Source organism: Cuculus canorus, chromosome 1 (genome assembly GCF_017976375.1).
Source record: "Cuculus canorus isolate bCucCan1 chromosome 1, bCucCan1.pri, whole genome shotgun sequence".
NCBI classification, from domain to species: domain Eukaryota; kingdom Metazoa; phylum Chordata; class Aves; order Cuculiformes; family Cuculidae; genus Cuculus; species Cuculus canorus.
In genome coordinates, this window is record NC_071401.1 from 162701601 (window position 1) to 162717658 (window position 16058).

At 48.8% G+C, this 16058-nt stretch overlaps 1 protein-coding gene across 1 annotated transcript; it reads left to right on the forward strand.

The window, feature by feature from the left end:
* The first annotated feature begins 9206 nt into the window (after positions 1-9206).
* Positions 9207-10562, forward strand: LOC128852221 (uncharacterized). The gene is given in 2 exon segments (XM_054066806.1): positions 9207-9499; positions 9920-10562. Coding segments are annotated over 2 exon segments (936 nt in total).
* The last annotated feature ends 5496 nt before the right edge of the window (positions 10563-16058 follow it).

Here is a 16058-nt window from a genome sequence, read left to right on the forward strand (position 1 = left end):
TCTTTCCTTTTTCGTTTGGGGTTTTTGTTTTGGTTTTGGTTCTGCTTATGAAGCAAACCTGAAAGCGGTTTCTCTCTGGAGCACCAACTGAACCTCTGCCAGAGAACACCTATGCAATGTAGTTAAGCTGTGCAGTGCTTGGAATGCAACACCCATCTTTCTTGTCCCCTTGATATTTCACTTAGGAGAGCTTTAAACTCCCAGCTCCTTAGACTAACCATGGGAACATCTGAATCCCTTCAAAGTCGGGACTGGGTTTGAGGAGAGGTTACCACAGCATGATGTGAAGAGTTGCTGCAGCATTACTGCAGCATCCCACTGAGGTACAAGCCTTGTAGTGAGATGTTGGTTTTCCAGTGGGCTCATTAATCTCACTGGCCCTCGAGGCGGAGAGGGGATTTATCAGATGAGACTGTAGCCAACAGGGATGAATTACTCCAGGGACAATAATAGGCACCTGTAGCATGAACATGCCTGTAGTCAGTATTTCAGTCTCCACTCCTCTAGGCATGCAGTAAGGTGTGTGCGTATTACCCTTTCTCAGAGGGATATGAATATTGGTAGGATGGCTCAGGAATGTCCATTGCTTTTCCAGTAGAAAGCGTATGCAAGTGTGTGTGTATTTTTACTGAATGCATTCCCTTCCTTTCTGTGTGTAGTGTTGCTGACCAACTGACGGATGATGCGGGCCATGGAAAGACAGAAGGCTGTTCTGCAGGGGGCACAGAAGGCCCAGCAGAACTGGAGAGTTCTTGCTCTGAGGTGGCTGCTGCCTTTCCCTTGAGCGTACCTGCACAGATCAAAGAAGGCAGGATCCTTGACCGTGGAGGAAGCTATGGGGACAGATTACTGTGGCCTGTAGGAGAACAATAACACAGTTACAAGACAGGGCTTGAGGGACAGGCAAAGGCAAAGTGAAATAAGCACTAAAAGCAGCTCTGTACTTCTTACATCCTCTACAGGTATCTTCCCAGCAGAAGATTCGGGGAAAGAGAAAGGTGTTCAGTTGCCATTGGATTGTGAGGTACCTTCTCTGAAGAAGGCAGTTGGCCCCCAATAGGCTTACTTGCCTTTGGACTCATTTCCCTCCGCTCCTGCTTACGCCACACCTCCTAATGGGGACCTTGACATGCCGGTGCTGTCAGCAAACTGTTCAGTTAGGACTCTGAAAATGTGAGGGCAAGTGGGTGACGCAGCAGCAGTTCTTTGAGCCTGATTTCCAGTATAGGATTGATGCACTAAAACTTGCCGCCACTTATAATCCTCTGAAATCCAAGAAGGCTGGTGCTTAGAAAAGCCCTGACTATCTACCACACAGCTCTCTCCTGTAGATGCCATCAGTGTCAAGTGGTAACACATGGGACCTAGAGTCTAGATGCCTAAGTGCTTCCAAATAACTTCTCTCTGTCTTGGACAGTCCTGCTCTACAGAGTTGCCTAAGATGTTGGTTGTGCTTGTCCTTTTTCTTCTTTCCCTTAGTTTATACCATGTTAGGCATGTTGGCTGAAGTGGGAGCTTTGATTATGCAATAGATCAATGAGTCTGTGCCAGTTCTCATGAATGTCTCTTAAATTACACAGCTGGATCTCAAAGGTCCAAGCAAAGAGGCATCTGGCTTTTCACCACATGGCTATTTTCGAGATCCCTGGAACCTTTAAGGCCCCTTAAGGTCTTTCTGTAGTGAGGGCACAAATCTGCACACAGTACTTGAGGAGTGGTCTCAGCAGTGCCAAAGTAGGACAATCACTTGCCTAGCCCTGCCAGCCAAACTGCTCTTGCTGGAAGCTACAATGCTATTGGCCTTCTTGGTCGCCTGGGAACCCTTCCCACTCATATTCAGCACTTGTCGAGCAACCGCTGGCCCCAGCCCAGGTCCTTTTCCAGCAGCCAGCTTTCCAGTCACTCCTGCCCTCTCCGAAGGAGGCAGTAGGGCCCCACTGGGCCCTACTTTGGGGCTTTTGGACTCATTTTCCTGTGCTGCTTCTGCCACACCTTGTAACGGGGACCTTAACATGCCGGTGCCGCAGGCAAGCTGCTCTGTTAGGGCTGTGACACCGTGAGAGCAAGCTAATGACCTGGGTCACCTAGCAGCTGCCCTTTGAGCTTGATTTCTAGTAGAGGACTGATGTAGTAAAGCTTCCTGACACTTCGGGTCCTCTGAAAACCTAGAAGGCTGCTGCAGCGAGGATCATTGGCTTTCCACCAGTCAGTTCTCTTCCAGATCCCATCAGTGTCAAATGATTGCCCAGACTACCAACAATCTAGACACACAGGTGCTTCTGCCTTGCCCCTGTGCTTCTTGGGCAGGTGTACTTTAGCCCTTTTCAAAAGGCCTACTCAACAGAGATGCCAAAGATGCTGTGGGTGTTTCTCCCTTCTCTTTTGTCCCTCACCTAATACCATTTTGCACATGTTTTTGAAGAGGGAGCTTTGGGCATGGCAACGGGTTGAGAAGGAGTCAGTGCCAGTTCTCACATGTCTCTTTTAAATTACACAGAAGGATTCTGTGACCTCTGATGACGGGCTGGTCGATGACATGATTCCCCTGGAGACAGAGACGGAGTGTTCATGCAATCCCTTTCAGACCAGGATGGCAACGGTAATTTCCTAACGACCTAAATGGGTCCCTTCACAAGCTTCTCTGTAGTGAAGCAGATGGGGAAAAGCAGTGTGAAGTAAGCACCCACTGCTAGCACCTTTGCGCTTTTTACCTCCTTTCTAGATGTCTTTCCCGCGTCCAGCGTTGAAGATGAGGCCAAAGAGGAGGAGGAGCTCTCCGAGGATTTTGAGGTAGAATGATAAAATCATTTCTTTTGGAAAAGACCCTTAATCTATGGAGTCCAGCAGGAAACATAACACTTCCATGTCCATGTACTGAACGGTGTCCCTTAGCGCAAAGTCTACACTTTTTTTAAATACCTCCAGCGATGGTGCCTCAAGCACTTCCCCAAGAAGCCTGTGCCAGTGCTTGACAGCCCTTTCAGTGAAGAGCTTTTGCTAATCTCCTATCTAATCCTCCCCAGGCACCATTTAAGACTGGTCCCCCTTCTCCTGTGACCTTCAGCTTGGAAAATGACATGATTCCACCTGCAGACAGAGACGGAGTGTTCATGCAATCACTTTCACATCAGCATGGCAATGGTAATTTCCTAACGACCTAAATGGAAGCAGATGGGGAAAAGCAGCATGAAATAAGCATCCACAGCAGCTTTGTGCTTTTTACTTCCTTTCTAGATGTCTTTCCCGTGTCCGGCATTGAAGATGAGGACAAGGAGGAGAAGAATGTGTCTGAGGATTTTCAGGTAGAATGATAAACTCACTTCTTTTGGGAAAGACCCTTAATCTATTGAGTCCAATGGGAAACCTAACACTGCCAAGTTCACCCACTAAATCATGTCCCTAGAGGTCCATGCCTGCTCTTTTTCTATGTAACTCCTACGATGGTGACTACCACTGTGCTCGCTTTCTTTTGGACTCATTTCATTCTGCTGCTGCTTCCACCACACCTTGTAACGGAGACTTTGACATCCTGGTGTTGCAGGAAAGCCTTTCAGTTAGACCTTTGTCAAAGTGAGGTCTAGCTAATGATTATCACCTAGTCCAACGTGTTGTTGTGGACAGGGACATTTTTCACTAGCTCAGGTTGTTCCAAGCCCCGTCCAGCCTGACTCTGAGCACTTCTGGGGATGGACATCCAGAAGTTCTCTGGGCAACCTTGTCCAGTATCCCACCACCATTGTTGCAAACAATTTCTTCTTGAAGGTTGTGTATTCTTTTCAAAATAGCCATTTCTCAGGTTGCATGGAGCATGAGCGTTTATTATGAGCTCCTCTATGATTTGGTAAAGCAGAGTGCGTGCTGATGGAGAAAGAGTAGGCATACTGCAGTGTTGCACTGGTGCCTTTTTCTATTCCCTCGGGAACTGCGAACATCTTTCATGAGCTACAGAGCCTAGTTCCGTGTTGGTGTGTGGAAACTCCAAGGTGAGGTTTTCCTGGAGAGACTAGGGAAGCTCACTTTCTCTCTTCTGCTGACTATGGGCTACTCTGAAAATTATGCTAGCCCATTCCTGAGATTTCTGGCTTTGAGAGTTGTACCACATGGTAAGGCCGATTTAACTTTGTTAAGGAATTTGTCTTAGTTGAGGAACTGACATTAATGCACCGGCTGAAGTATTTCCTGCTTCAGACCAGTCGTCAGTTTAAGACCTCAGGCAGCACTCCATACAGTGACCCCGTTGGCAGATTTGGTATCTCCAGTTGTAGACTTTCCATGGGCTCTGGTGGTGCCTAGTGCTTCATCCTGAGTTGCATCATCAGACTAGGATGGGAATTCTTCAATTGCCCGTACTCTGGTCACCTTCCCTTTTCAGTGACTATGGATTCTTTGGCCAGAAGGGGTGGATCCATCATGCAATGAGAAGACCTCCAAGGATGAAAATCTGCAATTAATAACTGAATGACACTTCCATAGGCACTACTTTGTGTGCTTGGGTGGTGTTGCAGGACAGACAAACACCGTGTTGGTTTTGCCGCTTACAACTTGGTGACATTTCCCAAAAGCTGGAGATGCAGCTGAAGAAATCAGTGTAGCAGGCAAGACAAAACCAGGACCTCCAAGAAAAGTCCACATAGAGTCAGAGTCATTGGGAGACCAGCATGGTGACGAGCACATCCCAGCACCGCCTTTGGCCTAACCTGCTGTAAAACTAACACACAGCCTTTCCTTTTCCCACCTTTGCTCAGGCCCAGGGGAACCTCCAACGCGTTTGCAACAAGAAGATGCTGGAGAAGAGGAACGGGCAGTGCCAGGAAGATGAATGAAACCTTTGCCTTTCACCTTGTAGAGCCACTGCCCTGCATTTAATTTGGATGGTTCTGCCGTAGCCTAGTATTTAATAAAGCGTGTTATCTAGTATGTGTCTTGGTTTTGCTGCACAACTGGACCACTTGGGACCTGGTGGCTTTCATGAGGAGAGTTCTGTTTGGGAAGGTTCACTCAGGCTCTCCTCCTGTGCCGGCAGCTGGCAGACGTCTCTCTCTGCCCTTGCTCTGAATGACAATCGGTGCTGCAGACGTCCTCACTAGGGAGCATGCATCTGTGTCCTTTTCCTCTGGGGAGGCTTGAGGTGGGATTGTGCTCAGATCAGGGACTGGCACAGAGCTACTGCTAATAATCAGTTACCAGACTTTTTCCACCTTAAAAGGCAGAAAAAGATCTCTAAAGAGCAATCCTCACTCCTCCCAGTGGTCTAGGCAAAAGATGGTGGCTGGACTTCTGGTAGCCATGGAAGGTTTGTAGAGCCTTCCCCAGCTGTGGGACACTTTAATGGCAGTTACTCCAAAATCTGGTCTCTGTGCCAGTGGCTGGTTTCTGCTTGCCAGCAATCCTTAGCTTGTCAGAAGCCTTTCTTCACCTGTGATTTCCCCACAGGCGATCCTGCCTGACAGGGAAAGAGGGATCCTGCGGGGGGTAGCGGTGGCATTCGGAAAAGGTGCCAAGTCCAAAGCTGCCTTAGGTTTGCAATATTCTTGCACAGCGTTACTCTCCTAGCAGCTGAAGTGAGGGAGGGCAGGATGCAGAAAAGCCAAGTCTTCTGGGGTGCTCTTCACTGCAAGAGAAAAGGCCCATTCTCTTGCCCTTATACATTCAACACGTTCACTGGAGTGGTGTATAGCAGCTCCACAGAGATGTTCATCCCTGCACAGACACCAGATCATGCATGGGAGCTGCGTGCCTTAGCCTTCCTCTCCTGCTGCCTTTGCCCACGCACTCAGCCAGCGGCTTGCTGGGAAAAGGCATGGCCCCAGCCTGGGAAGGTCCTCAACTGCCTACAAGCTACCAGAAGGAATGGCCGTGCAGTCCCAGCAGCACAGAGGATCCCTACAAGCCCCATCTCAAACACACATACCCCAGGCAGCTCCTGAGCTGTGCACATGGAGCCCCTCTCTGCCCCAGACACTGAGACACGGACCTCTTCCATGGCGAAATCCAGTGCTGCCAGCAATGCCTGCCCAGAAACAAGGGCTGAAGCCAGGCTGGGGCTCCCTGTGCCATGCTCAGGTTCTTCTTTCTCGCACCTTTAAGGCAGAACCACAGGCTCTCGCATCCAAAGGAACAGGCGCCTCCCTAGGCATGGAGGGGCTGCAGATGTCTGGAAAAGCCAAAGTGTCCACCAGCTGACAGCTCTGTCCTGTTTATCCCCTGCTTCTCAGCCAGGTTGCCTCCAAACCTGCAGAGCTCGTGAATGCTGTGTCTGTGGTTGCACTGGTGGTGAGGCACCAGGTCTCAGCTTTCATTGCTAAACTGTTTGTCACCTCCAGGCCAGCCATCCAGTTGCTCCAAGTCCCTTCCTCCCTATGAGCATCAGAGGTGAGAAGAGGCGTAGCCTCTCTCTTTGCATGTCAGGCAGAGGTCTGTGAAGGTCCATGAGGGGCTCTTGTATTACTTATTCCCAAAATGCTACGCAAAGCATTCGTGGATCAGCAAAGCATTCATGGATCAGTCAAGCACAGCTTCTCCTCTGCTCTCACTGGCTGATTTTCTGGACCTCAGTTCTGGGAACGAAGCCCAACTTCCATCATGCTTCCTTCTCAGGTGCGGGGAACCATTGTCACAGCAACTAAACCACAGAACGTAATGTTTAGAAAACTAGCTGATCCACGCCAAAAGTGTTTAGAACTTTCTAAGTGAAACAGTGTGTCACAACCTGCACCAGGAGTGTTTCTGTCCCTATCGCACTCACACCTGGAGACACTGATTTACCTGCTGGGCCAAGCAGGGGAGGCAGCAGGACGCTGAGAGGCTAACCTGCCTGCAGTTTGGCAGAGTGAACAGAGAGCCATTACTGGGAAAAGTAAAATAGGTCCTTCTAGACATGAGACACAAAGCAGAGGAGAGGTCAGAGATACCGTGGGATTTCCGTGGGCCCTCATACACGCAGAGCTCACAAAGTAGCACAAGGTCTCTGATGTGGTTCTCCTCCACCCGTGCCATATATTTCCATCAACTTGCTTAAATTTAATTCTGCCCACTCTCCAGTGAACGTATACAACTAGGACAATTTTGATATTTTATGGAGGTGGGGGTGGCAGGAATAAAATATAACGTGAGATGATTGAACAAAAAGCCCATGTTTCTACAAGCTTGCCTTCCTTTAGGGAACTGGCCTAAAGAAATATAACATCAAGAGTTGGTGGGTGGGCAGGGTCAGGAGCTGGCTAGGCCGTACTGCTCCCAGCTCTCAGTGCCAACAGAAATCCTGGGGTAGCTGGCCAGCTAACTAAGAGCCCCCTCCAAATGCAACTGGTTCTCCCTCCGAGGGCTGCGAGGCAGGATCGCAGGGACAATGGTGGGTTGGCATGAGCCCTTGTGGGACAGGGAGAGGAAGAGCGCAATGCCTGGCTGCAGGAGAGCATGTGTAAAGATAAGCAAACCAAGGAGCAATACCAAGAGCAAGACAAAGCCTGGTGAAAGTATACGTGTGAGGTCTCATTCTACAGCACACTCTGGCGCCGAGCATGGATATTTTCCTGATCATTTCTGTCGTTATCGTAGATTCAGAACAAGGGCCACCCACTGTGTGTCTCCCCAGAAGCCTGTTGTGAAGACCTCTAAGGGGATCCACAAGAAGTGGTGAGGTATTGCCCAGGCAAAGGGGACAGGTTGGTATCTGGATGCTGTGACCCCCTTCCCTGTTGCATGTCTGCTCCTTCTGGCTATGACTGTGTGGAGGAGAACTTCGGGACAGAGAAGCGTTATCCCTGTGCCCATTAAACATAGATGCTCCCCCCACTCCCAAGTGTTCACGAAGGAAGGGAATGGGAGAGGGATGCTGAAGGGTCTCTAGTCACCGGTACCACAGCCAGGCACCAGATACAGATTGAGCAAGGTCTCTCCTGGCACTCTGAAAACTCAGAGGCTGTACGAAATCCACAAGTGGTTGTGTGGTGATGGCTTAGGACAACCAAGACATTGGGATGATATACCACCAAACAATGGGCAGTGGAGGTAAGACAACAAGACAGACGTGAACTTCTTGAGGGAAGCTGGTAAATGATTCACAGGAGATAATGCTTGGCAAGGGCAGGAAAGGGGTTATTTGCAGAGCCTCAGGCGGGGGACTGAGTTTGAAGACAAAGTCTGTGAGCTCTTTGCTCTCTTGTTTGTGCCTCTGTGCAGACCCAGGTGGCCAGTGCTGCAGTGTCATGGGGCTCTGTGGCCAGGGATACCCCTTCCTGATGCTATTTCCCCATTTTTCAGCACAAAGCAGAAGCTTGCAAGAGATCACTGAGGACAGTCCTCCTGACAGGAGCAGGGAATCAGGCTTGGCAAGCGGTCTGAGAGAGGAGCAAGGAGAATGGCAATCGCAGGACTCAGAGGTGGGTCTAGGGTGCCTCTTTCTGGTGGACAACTGCCTGTCCATGTGGGCCATCGGTCCTCAGGCAACTGGGACAGAGAAGTAGCACTTCTGCCAGCGTCAGTGGGGCAGCCAGTGACCAGCCATGCCGGTCATGCTGGTCATGAGCATGCAAGGGTCTCAGGGCCATGGGGATGCTGGAAACAAGTAGCATCAATGGCATCAGGTCTCCCAGAGCTATGACCAGGGGGCAGCGAGGCAGGACAGGCCCAAGGCAATATAAATGCCTTGCAGGTCCTCCGAGGAGTTGTTCTCTTGACCATGCACCAGCTCCTTTGCTCTTCTTTGAAATCATTAGGGCCCTTCAAGGTCTTTCTGTAGTGAGGGCACAAAACTGCACACAGTGTTTGAGGAGCGGTCTCAGCAGTGTCAAAGTAGAAAGGGACAATCACTTCCCTAGTCCTGCCTGCCAAACTGTCTGACCAAAATTCAAAGGAAAGCATTTTCCCAGAATAGCTCTTAACCTCTTCGTTGCCAGAAAGCAGCGTTTTGCTCCCCTGCCACCACTGCAGTTTGCCTCGCAAATGCCTCTCTTGTCTAACGTGAGACCGTGGTGCAAAGGGCATGTGTGGGGCTAAGGGAGCCATACTGCCCTCTCAGTGCTGGTCCATGCACAGGACATCAGTAAGCCACCTTCGGTGTGACCAAAAACGCACTCCCTTGACCCAGTAACACATGTGCATCACAACCAGAGACACAACAGAGACGCTTGTACTGTACTTGCAAGGGGAGTCCGGAGACCTCAGTGACACAGACTCAGAGCAAATCTTGGGAAGGGTGCCGTAACATGCAACAACCAAGGGGTCCCCCTCCTTCATGTTTTGCAGCAGGCATCCCCACAGCAAGCCTTACGACGGTATCAAGAAAGCACGCAAGCACCAGGACGGGTCTGCTGCAACAGAGGTGTATTGGGCACCTGCTCTTCAAACTGATCCTACTCGAGGCTGCTGGGACTGTGGCCTTGATGCTCTATGCACTGCTGTGGGAAGCCGGAAACCTGGTCAACCTTCCTGACAAATGCATTGACTTTTACAACTTCTGCCTGTGGAATGAGACAACTGAGAAGCTGCAGTGCCTGGAGTAGCCACCACTTCCCTAGGCAACCTGTTCCAATTCCTCACCACTCTCATGGTGAAGAAATTCTTCCTTATGCCCAGTCTAAATCTGCCCCTCTCCAGTTTGTACCCACTGCCCCTCGTCCTATCACTACAAGCCTTTGTGAACAGTCCCTCCCCAGCTTTCCTGTGGCCTCTTCAGGTACTGGAAAGTCGCTATAAGGTCTCCTTGGAGCCTTCTCTTCTCCAGACTGAACAACCCCAACTCTCTTAGCCTGTCCTCGTGTGGGAGTTCACCAAACCTTTCTCACTCACAACAAGATGGGGCAGGGAGGACGCCGTGCTGGTAAGCCGTCAGCCGCATCCATCCGTTACAAGGCTTAAAACCCTCCAAGTAAACAGCAGCAAACACATTAAAGTTTAATCACTTCATTTGCACATACAGTGCTGTCCCACACGCTCTAGAAGCAAGAAAGCAAATCCCAGCCCAAATTAAGCCAAACATTAAGTCACGGACATCTTTATGTCATTTTTGCCCTAAAGATGTCAGCTGTAAGGTAAAGGTGGTAGTTTTCACAGGGCACGACCTGTCAAGCTCGGCGACGGATACCGCAAGAATCAAAGCCCTGGAGCGGGCGCTGCTGAGCGGGATGGGAAGCCGGCATCCGTGGGGAAGAGGGAAGGAGGATCGAGCGGGGAAGGGAAAGCATGGCCGGGCTCCCCCCGCCACACAGGCGCCGAGCAAACCCTGCCCAGGACGCGCCGCCGAGCCCGGGGGAGAGGAAACGGCACGGGCGGAGCCAAAGCCGCGAGGGCAGCGGGGACGGGCGGGGCGAGGGCCGGCGGCCACCCCAGAGCCACGCACTCACAAGACAATAATTCTGTCTGGAGGCCTGGGCGCATTTCCTTTCCAAATCTCATAGTGGATTCACCTCTCTGATTTCACTGGAGGCCTCCTGGCACTGCTTGGCACTCAGGCTCTGCTGCTGCTTCAGATTCTCACGGCCACAATGCGCCTCAGCTGGGCCAAGCACGCACACCTGTGTCAAAGCCCTTTTACTGAGGAGGCCCTGCCCGCTGCAATTTGACAGTAAAGATGATACAAAAGCTATTGATAACCTGATTTAAAATACGAATCCCACTACAGCTTTTTTTACTGGCAGGCATTTGATCCTTAGTCCAAAGGCCTGCGGCTGTGTGCAGCGCTCCTGCAGCGAGCAGGCAGCAGACACCGACAGCCACCACACAGCGTACGACGAGCTTCCAAGGAATAGCGTGTGTAACACTACCCCTTGGCCTAGGGCACAGCATCAAAGCAACCGTGTTCCCGTTCTTGACCCAGAGGACAGTGAAGAAGACCGATCAGAAGACAGCATACAGTGGACACAGACCCCTGGCTATCGCTAGCCTAAATACAGGCAGGCAGAGAAGGAAACAGGCTTCCTTTCTTGGAGTTGCCCGAAGACACTCTGCTCCCTTGGGTGCCTTTGAGGCGATTGTGACTTGAGGATCTGTGGCTTCACGCTGCCATCGCAGCAGTGGCAGCCCCAGAGGGGATAGGCTCTCTCTGCCATGGCAGTGCAGAGCAGAATTCCGTGACCTATCTGTAACCTCGCATACAGAAGTGCCTGCTTCCCCCCCACAGTGCCCTTTGGAGACATGAAGTCAACTGCCTCAGGATGGTCCTTGCCCCTGCCAGTCTGCTCCCATACATGTTCTCATCAGCCATGGGAGTTGTGCCTGAGCCTGGAGGCAAATTCAGTGTCAAGTCCAATGAGGAGAGCCTGACAGACCCCACTGTAGCTATCACAAAGGGTGTGCAAGGACAAGGGAGTCCCAAGGCTGAATCATGGCTATCTGGCTCTGAAGAGCCAGCAAAGGCCTTCCGCGGTCAGCAGTTCCCTGCACCCCTTTGGTCCCAACACTGACCCGCCCAAGGGACACTCACGGAAACCTCAATGTCCTTTTTAATCTGTCTGTGCTCTGAGATGCCAAGCAGAAATGAATGTAACCTAGTCTGGAGCCAAATCCCACTGAACCCAGCACACACTGGGAGAAGTGAGTGCCCCCTTTCCTTTCCCCCGTGGCCTTCATGAGCCAACTCACATCTTCACAGCCCACCCACATGGCAGATACACAGCCCACTCTAGGCCCTCTTCCCATCATCGTCACTGTTGTGGGAAGGGACACCCTCCCCACTGTCCCATTTACTCCTGGGGAGTCAAAGAAGAGGCAGCCTTAGCTGAAAAAGATCACCCTGACACATTTTAGAACATCATGCTCTGAGTCCTCCCAGCCTGTCCTCTCTGGGTTGGCACCAGCATCAGGAGGGGATGGGAGAGCTGGACTGTGGTCATTGCCTCCCCCTGTGCTGGCTGTGCTTCCAGGAGCCTCGTTTGGTGTTGGCTGGAACTCCTGCTCCTCTCCGCTCCTAGGTTGGGCGTTCTCTTCACCTTCCTCCCACTGTAGATTCTGACCAAAGGGAAAATGATGATACTCAGCTGTATCACTTCACCCCAGGAGCACCTCATGGGGTAGGCAGCAGCCGTTTCGCAGTGGAGGCTGGTTTTTTCTCACATTGCCCAGTCGGGCAGCTTGGGGCCACAATGGCAGCTGCACTGGCACCTCTGGGAAAGGACCACAGCAAAACAACCACGTGATCCAAGAGGTAGTTACTATTGCGAAAAGTGGAATATTTTTGCTTGCCCAGGGTGGATAATGGACACACGGGTGCTGACACAGAACTTGACCTGATACAGCTCGTGGCTGTGGGGGAATTGGCTTTTAGCCGGGGACGGTGGCAGGGGAGGGCGTGATATTCAGTGCAAGTTTGCAGATGACACCAAGCTGAGCTGTGCAGTTGCCACTCCAGAAGGACAGGATGTCATCCAGAGAGACCTGGACAAGCTAGAGAAGTGGGCCTGTCCCTTTGATCAGCGGCTTTTTCTGGTGGTTGCCTCTGTTCATTTTTCAGAGATCTCAGTGTGTGGTGCCACCAGTCTATCTCTTGCTCAGACTCCCTGAAGCTCCTTACCCTGTCTACTTCCTCTTGCAGCTCTGCCACCAGGCTGAGGAGACAGTCCGCTTGATCACAGCTTATACAACTGTTGCCTCTACTATGTGCGGTGATCTCGGATTTGCATAGGAGTATTCTGTTCCCAGCTAAAGTCTAATATTCTCTCTCTTGTTTGCCTCTCTCTATGAAACCAGTAAGTATCCTTAGGCGTAGCTTGGAGCAAAGAGCACTGACTGACTGAGGCAGTTGATGGCAGGGATTAAGCAGAAGCTTCAATGGATTTCAAGCCCCTCCAGTGGTCTTTGACAAGGCCCAGAAAGGGGCACTCTGAAACACAACTGGATACTCTTGACTCTGAAACTGTGATGCTTTGTGAGCCCAGGTATAGTAGTAATTGATGGAGTTCAGCGGTCAGAGCTGTGAACAGAGGAAACAAAGAGGCCTACGATCAGCCCCTGGGCCCACCGATAGCATTCAGACACAGAGATATCCTCATCTCTGGCTTCCATTTTTTTCTACTTCAGATAATTATGGGGATTTAAAGCCCTGGTGCTCTGACCAACATTCCAGATCCTCCGGAGCTGCTCCTGTTGCTACTCAGAGGCCTCAGCATGAGGGCAATCTTGAAGAGATGCTAACACTCCAGAGAATGGGAGATATTGGTGATGGGCTGGCCCAATTCAGTAGTTTTCTGAAATGATCTTGCTTCTTGAATATCATCTTTGGATTGCCAGATCATGGTGGCTTTCCTCCAGTATAACCTGCTGAAAGGAACGGAGGAGGAACCTCCTGCTCCTGTTAACAGCTTCATGAGCACACAGAGGAGGCAGCTAGGGTATTAATGCAGAACACCACCTATGAATTGGTGGATGGAGACATTGTATGACTCTGTGTACGAAATGCAGGACATGAGTACACCTAGTACACTGTTCTTCTGATATCCACATGTCAAGGCCATTGTGGCTGACCTCCAGTTTGGTAAATAACTGCTTCAAAAAAATGACCAGCACGCTTTAGCTGGGACTTAAAAAAGAAATGCATGCATTGATCCTGTAGAAGAAACAATGAACCTTTTCCTTGGTAGGACAAAACAAGAATGCTCTAGGAACAGAAGGGTATTTCAGGTTTACACTTCACATACAAATTCATAACTCTATGCTAGAAATCCCAAATAGAAATGAGTGAGGGGTCAAGGTTGCTGTACCAGAGGACTCTGTGTCAGATACTGTGAAAAAGAAGTGACAGAACTTTTGAAAGTCCAGTAAAGTTTTCCTGAGTTTTGGAATGTAAGTCAAAAGTGTAACAATGAAAATCAGTCATCTGGAATGATAGCCTGCTTCATCATTTTTTATGTAATGCTTTGGTATCGTGTTTAAATTAACAGAAGAAAATTCTAACCGAGGCACAAAGTGCAAGAACTCAGTTTTTAAAACCTACGGTTTTCCCCAAAGCAATTCCCTATCTGTCTGTCTGTCTGTCTATCTATCTATCCTATAAGTGACCATGTTTTCATCTGATAAGATATCATTATACCTATCATTATACCAATGTTTCTGATATGTTTTCATCTTAGATGAATATAGTTGCCTTCTGACCTGACACGCAACTGCATACGATGCTGCCAATGTTCAGAGCAATTCCACAGGTCATTTTCTGAAAGGCTGTTGAGGAGCTGTGTCAGTTTTGCTTTAACATCTTCTACCCGCAAGAAAACATGTTCCTTTGAGCACCCATTTGATCTTTGGGAAGAGGCAGAAATTGCAGGGAGACAGGTCTGGTAAATAGGGTGTGTGCTCAAGCACTGCGATGTAGTTATTAGATAAAAAGTGCTTCACAGACAAAGCACTGTGGGCTGGTGCATAATGACATTTTCTGACTGAGGGTAAGAAAATGTCCCTATTTGAATAAGCATCCACACGTGCTGAGCGAATTGATTGAGTTGAGCCCTGTTTTGCTGTGCTATGTTAAACTCACACAAATAGAACACTTAGTAGAAAAGCACCAATGTCATTGCTAATACTATTTCAATACTTTATAGTTCAGGAAAATGCCAGCTTGGGGAATATAGAACACAAAATTTCTGATGTTTTATCTCAAAATTAAAATGAAAATAATCTTTTCCTAGCTCTTTTAATACTCCGGAAGAGAATTTGACTATGATCTGAATGTTTCAAACTAACATATCTGTACGCATGCCTGTATATACCCATACATGCACACACCAACCCCCCCACAACTCTGGGATCAAACACAACTTATTCAATATGTGCCGCAACAATTTCCTGAAACTAAAATTTGTGTACTAGACATCACAAAGTCTCTGTAATGACTGAATAGGTTTTAATGCAATTCATTAGAACTGTTTTATCTGAGAAATATGGAACAAATTGTGTTTGACTTTTGCATTTTTTATTGCCTGCAGATTCCTTTTCAGGGTACTCGAGAGAAGATACTGAACAGAACAGAGTTCAATATATTGTAGACCTAAAGGTTTATGACACTTAAGATTACAGTGCTTATCTACTCTTTGGGTTCCGCTCTTGCTACAGAAGATTATACTCAGGTAGACTTCTACGACTTTTTTTCTATTTCCTTATACTCATCCATAATATTTACTGAGTAGAGGTGAGAAACGGAGCAATAACAACCCACTCATGTGGATTCATTTCTGCCTAGTGCTAGGCAGGCAGTAACTGGTCGTCTCTCCAAAGACATTCTGAACAAATGTAATCTGACAATTTTCAGATACCAGATTGTAAGTCCCTCTTTTTTCTATTATTTTAATCATAAGTGATGCTGCTGAAACAGCAAGTGCTTTACCAGGTTTAGCCCCATATAGGTTTTAGAACATGTGATTTGATGGACTGTCTTGCCTTCTGGTAGGCAATTTGCAAATGCTTAAAGTTCACATAAACCAAAGAAACAGAACAGTTTGGATTTCAAATGCAGACGCAGTGTCCTTTTTCAGTTCCCCAGGACAGAAAGGTTTTGCTGTGCCAGCCTTCAGCAAAAGGCAAGGTTGGGGGAAGAGGTTTTTGCTTCAACTGTTCTTTATGAATGTACATCTGAAGAGTTCCATCTCCAGCATTATAAACACAATTAAAGCCAAGTTTACACTAAGAAAGTACTGTCTGTTCACTTTAAGTTCCAGAACAGATGCAGCTCCAATAGTGCAACTTCAACAATGTTTTAGTTTCCTTTAACCATAACTTTTGCACTTACTGTCTGTATCTCACAGAAGTTGATTACAATTACATTAGGATGTTTTTCCTTGTCATTTTGTTTTACTTCAATTGAGTAAAACCAAGATAAACCACACCTAACTTGAGTCTGATTCAATCACACACCCATATTTACCCCATGCCAAACCACCCTGGAATTATTTGAAACCTCTACTCTATCTACTGACCTGCAGCACTGGAATTTGTAATGGAGTTCGCAAACTAACACTGCAGGTCAAGGGAAGAATGTTGAAAATGGGAGACAGTAAACAGACTGGCCAGGAGACGTGACTTCATCCAAACTCTGGCTCCTGAGGAATTCAGAGACTGGGAGAGCAGCATGTGGT